Source organism: Octopus bimaculoides, chromosome 4 (genome assembly GCF_001194135.2).
Source record: "Octopus bimaculoides isolate UCB-OBI-ISO-001 chromosome 4, ASM119413v2, whole genome shotgun sequence".
In the NCBI taxonomy this organism is placed as follows: domain Eukaryota; kingdom Metazoa; phylum Mollusca; class Cephalopoda; order Octopoda; family Octopodidae; genus Octopus; species Octopus bimaculoides.
The window spans coordinates 53,418,043-53,423,491 of record NC_068984.1 but is presented as its reverse complement, the minus strand read 5'-3'; the positions used below and the strand labels follow the sequence as shown (position 1 = coordinate 53,423,491).

At 35.3% G+C, this 5,449-nt stretch overlaps 1 protein-coding gene across 2 annotated transcripts in view; it reads left to right on the top strand.

The window, feature by feature from the left end:
* Positions 1 to 5,449, top strand: part of LOC106879062 (uncharacterized) — a 47,137-nt gene extending 41,688 nt beyond the window's left edge. For both annotated transcript variants that reach the window (XM_014928490.2, XM_014928489.2), the window contains 2 exons: positions 2,123 to 2,248; positions 4,930 to 5,449. In XM_014928490.2, coding sequence (XP_014783976.1) covers positions 2,123 to 2,248; positions 4,930 to 5,201 — 398 coding nt within the window. In that variant the 3' untranslated portion in view covers positions 5,202 to 5,449. The remainder of the gene's footprint in view (positions 1 to 2,122; positions 2,249 to 4,929) is intronic.

The window sequence follows — 5,449 nt, the reverse complement described above, 5'->3', positions numbered from 1 at the left end:
TTTTTTTTTTTGTCAAATAAACACATGCACTATACATGCATTCTTCACTTCAGCTTTATTATTGTTCTTATTTTAGTGTCCTTTGTCTGAAATTTTTCATCACACATCCTATGACCTCTTCAGCAACTCTCCATCCCATGTGTTTCTTCCTGTTCTGTTTAGTCCATTCTATCTTTCATTTAGAAATCTTTTAGCTTTTTTGTCATTTTTATCAAAAGTAAGATTGCCACTTTAAAATTTAACTTACAATGCTCTCAATCATAATATGTTTCATTTCTTCTTCTAGCAAATATCATTTGATCAGAACCATGCTGCTCAAAAGAACATTTATCGCACACATACACGCACACACACGTCTGCTGACATTGATTGGATGAGACATAATTAGGCAGTATTCTATGTCCAGATCCTGATCTTTCCTTTCATCAACCCTTCCTTGTTTTCCCAAATAAAGTACTTTTACATAACATGACCTCACACATCAAAACTACTCAAAAGGCTTTGGGACTGAACTCAAAACCATGTGGTTGGGATGCCAACTTCTTCATAAACAATCACGCCTGCACCTGTTGTGCGTGCGTGTAAACCGTTGTATTGAGTTGCCTCCCTTTACACCACACCTTAGTAGTCGTTTAATATTCAGAGATTGGTAAAATATGTAGCTGATTAAAATAAATACTAAATTCAATATGATCAACTAAAACCATTAAAATTGGTCCACCAGCATGTCAATAGTCTAGAGATTGAAACCAGTAAAAGAATAAAAAAATACTCAAAGGGTTAAATAGTAATTTCAACTAAACTAATCAGTTTGGAGTTATTACATAATAATCTCAGTTTTTCAGATTATTAGAAACAAACCCTTTGTGTGTTGGTAATCTTTTAGCTATACAGAACCATCTCGACCATTTGGATGAACAGTATTTCATCATAACGTAAAATATGTTAATTAACCAGTTCTTAAGTTAGAATCCTGAGTAAAAGGCCTGCTGATCTTTTTTCTAAACTCTGTTAACTCAGCTTAATTCTGACTTAAAACAAGAACCAACGAGGCCCTTGTATCCTGGAAACCCAGCTTTCGATTGTAATTTATGTTGGTTATACTATATAGATGGTGGAGGCACAATGGCCCAGTGGTTAGGGCAGCGGACTCGCAGTCGTAGGATCGCGGTTTCGATTCCCAGATCGGGCGTTGTGAGTGTTTATTGAGCGAAAACACCTAAAGCTCCACGAGGCTCCGGCAGAGGGTGGTGGCGAACCCTGCTGTACTCTTTCACCACAACTTTCTCTCACTCTTACTTCCTGTTTCTGTTGTGCCTGTAATTCAAAGGGTCAGCCTTGTCACACTGTGTCACGCTGAATTCCCCCCCCCCCCGAGAACTACGTTAAGGGTACACGTGTCTGTGGAGTGCTCAGCCACCTGCACGTTAATTTCACGAGCAGGCTGTTCCGTTGATTGGATCAACTGGAAAACCCTCATCATCGTAACCAACGGAGTGCCAACTATATAGATGAACAATTATTATTTAACATGTGTGCCATTAGCAGAGTCCATTCTGTTGCAAACATTCAGACCAGCTCATTAGTCTGACAGCAACTTCCATCTTTTGTTCTACCAATATTAGAAACACTACAAAAATGTTGTGGTTCTTGCAAGTTTTCCTCTGCTGACTAAGCCACTAAAAGCCATTTATGGCAGTTTAAACCACAAGTGAAAAGAAAAGTGAAAAATTAAATAAAAAGAAAAATTATGATGCTGTCTGATAATTAAGTAATTTGAAAATTCTTATATTATCCATAGGTTTGGTAAGTTCAAAGTACAAACATTTGAAATGTACTTTAACCCTTTCGTTACTAACCCGGCTGAAAGCGGCTCTGGCTCTGAGTACAAATGTCTTGTTTTCATAAGTTTTAAATTAAAATCTTCCACCAAACCTTAGTCACAATTTATGTTCCTAACACTAGCTGAATGATAACTAAGTTATTTCACTAAATTCTTTGTTATATTTGAAGTAACTGAGAGAAACACAGAGCATCTCAAAATAAATACAGTAACAAAAGGGTTAACGTACCTTTGTCTCAATAGTGATCTTATCAGTGTTTTTTGTTTTTAACTTCACAGCACCTGGTGCCATTAAACAAATAAATCCCATTGAAAGAATGAATGATGCTGTTGAGAAACCAACAGGTGTACTAGGAACAAAACTTAGAACTGGAGCAGCTCTGCTTCCGCAATTGACCACAAGAGGCAAGTAAAAGAATATATAACATGCTAATAAATGTTTCCATCAATTTCTATGAATAATTGTATTTGTGATTGTTAGTAATTGTACAAACAATGCATCCAAGTAGATGAGTTTCTAATAACATCTAAATTGAGGTGGTATAACATAATTGATGTTTTCAAAAAAAATGCTAAGTGTTAAAAAGGAAGTTTGTCAGTTTTCATATTCTTTTTGATAATAAATTAGAAATTGTATTCAGTTTTAAAAACAAACAAGGAAGGCTTCACTGTTGAACCAATTCATTTCACTGGCACTCAATTTCATTTTTTATGAATTTAGGGTCATGTAATAATATTTGAAGGATATTACATACTTAAATACACAACATGTGAATGAATAAAAAAAAGTATATTTCCTATGAATAAATGTAGTACGTTCCCCCAGTTGTACAGCTAATAGTCATTGAGTTCATGACAAGTCAATAAGTTTGACACCCGGTTTTAATTCCTGATTGTTATTCTTTCATTCCTCTTGCATCTTAATGATTCTTAAGAGGAAAGTGTGAACATCACAACTCTCATTTCAAACTCTTCGGGGTTTAACAAGGCAGAATTGATGCATAATGTCAAATTAGAATAGATATTCTTTTTCTTCTCATTGGTTTGGTCTGGTGAAAGGAACTGTGCTTACGGTCTTAGCTAACCCTCTGAGACCAGTGATATCAGTGAGATCAATACAGTTAATGTCTCTTTTATGAACAAGACAGACATTAACCTATTTCTCTTGACAGCTGCAGGAAAAACGTAGGCCATGAGAGAATTCCTGCAAGAGGGAGTTCCTGAGCTGGAAAGGATAATGTTCTAGGGAGTAAGGACCAGGCTAAGACGTTGGTGCAGAGCTTGAAGAATATTGATGACAAGAGAAGAGACAAGTTGGAAATATTTGTATGGAGGTGGTATGGGATCATCCAGCTTCAAGGTAGATGATATCACTATAGTAGTAGTGATAAGAAAGGGATCGAGAAGACAGTAGCTCTGTAGTACAAAAGTTGGAGTGTGGTGTTGGCAAATAACTTCATACTAATCACTTGGATGATTGTAAGAACTCTTGGCTTTTGACTAAATATCTTCACCCACATTATCTTTCCACAAAAGAAAAAGTGAAAAGCAAGCGATCTTTTTAGTAAGTTGTTCCTTGAAACTAGACAATACGTTACATTCATCTGATTTGTCTGGTGCGTCTTCCTCTCAACCTGTTTTTTGGGTTTTTTTCAACTTGTCCTATTTTTGTTTATCTGGAAATCTTAACCACTACAAAACTTAACCAGACTACTGAGCCAATGATGAAACATCTCTATATGGTTTTGCAGTATTTTAGAAATATAAGTAAAATCTCCCTCATATCACATCCTACCATCTTAAAAAGGAAGGGGACATTGAAAAATAGCCTCTGATCACAAATCTGCTCATTCAATGCCAGTTGAATGTAAACAAAAACAAAACCAGTGAAAACTATCAGCCAGCAAGTATATTTTACTTGTTAAATTTCAACTTTATATCAACTCAAGAACAAAAGGCTAAGTCAACCACTGAAATTCAAACAAGGAACACATAATAATGACTCTCAGTATGACTGACGTTTTACCTTCCATTTTCTATTTGGCCAGGGTTGGTCACATCCTTTGTACAGTATATTACCAGTAGTCACAAACTGTTATCTCATCTGTGAAGCTCAGCATCTAGATATCTGACCACTTTACATCTCTTGCATTTGACAGCAATTGATTCTACTCACCATTCATTATCAGTTTACACATCTCCATACCATACGGTTGTCCCTCCTACTGATGCCTAACCATCTTTGCGGCTTAATCATGTCCCGCTTTTTGTGCAAACCTTATACACCCAATGGAACATGGTCATCTTATTTCTCTTCAGTCTCTGCAGATTTCTCACATTCAATTTCCATATCTCAATTCCATGCAGCATCACACTCTTCACATGTTTCAGATGTTCTGCTTCTCACAGAAAATGCTAAAAAAAAAAGTACCAGTTCCTTGAATTTCTTCCACATACCCCTTACTGGATATAAGATATTTTGGTACTGCCATCTTGGTGCTGCTCATTTAGCATCACTGATTCAATGCTGACTTATTTGACATCAAACATTTTAATATTTCTCTTGTTCTCTCTCTCTCCCTCTCTTCTTTCTCTTTGTCTGTCTATCGCTCTTTCCTCCATTCCCCTTCTCTCTATCTGTTTATACATATGAATATATTTCTCTTTATGTGTATGAGAAAAGGGAAAGGTGTTTATGTCAGTTGTATTCAGTTAATAAATTGTAATGACATCCCTCTCTCTCTCTATGTATGTATGCATGCATGCATGCATATATGTATGTGTGTATTTCTGTACACACATGTGCATATATTTGTTCACTTCCAGTGCTAAAAGCTATTTTCACCAAAGCAGGCTCAAAATCCAATCACTTGTGCCAAATCGTCTCTTTCCATTCCTTACTCTTGCTATTATTATGCTGGAGTGGCCACTTGACTTATGTCTAGGAAACCAGCAGTTATTTAATAAGGAGTTTAATTATGGTTGACTTATTAAACCATCTGAGTAATATAAACAACACTAACAATGATAATGAGGATACTAGATGTAAATGTAATAAATGTTTGTATTGTTTTATTTTGGAACAGGTTATCTTACCATCGACAGTCTTTATCCTCAAGAAACAGTTGAGCTCCATGATCCTTTACCTATTTTTTGCAATGATACAAGTGAATCAGCCTACAGCAAAATTTTGAGAAAGACTGATGAGCCATTAAGAGCATACGAAATGGAGACAAAAAGTCTAAGTAAAGAGGAAGCCTTAAAAGCTGCCCAGTTGGCTGCTGGCTTAGAACCTATTCTAAGTTACAAAAGTGAATATAAAGACAACTTTGTTAAACCTGCCATTAATCGATTCTAGAATTTATAAATTTGATTATGTAATCCAGTTATTGAGACTGTTTGTTGTTTTATAAATGATGCTTTTCAAGATTCACTTCAATGAAACTCTTTGGAATGACAAAAAACATCAGAGAACTTTGCAGGTTGAAGCTTTTTTATTGTTTCATCCTTATTTATTTATTTGTATTATGTACATTGAATCAACTGAAAATATATTACAGGTATTTACCATATTATTAATAAATATATATTATTTACATATACCGA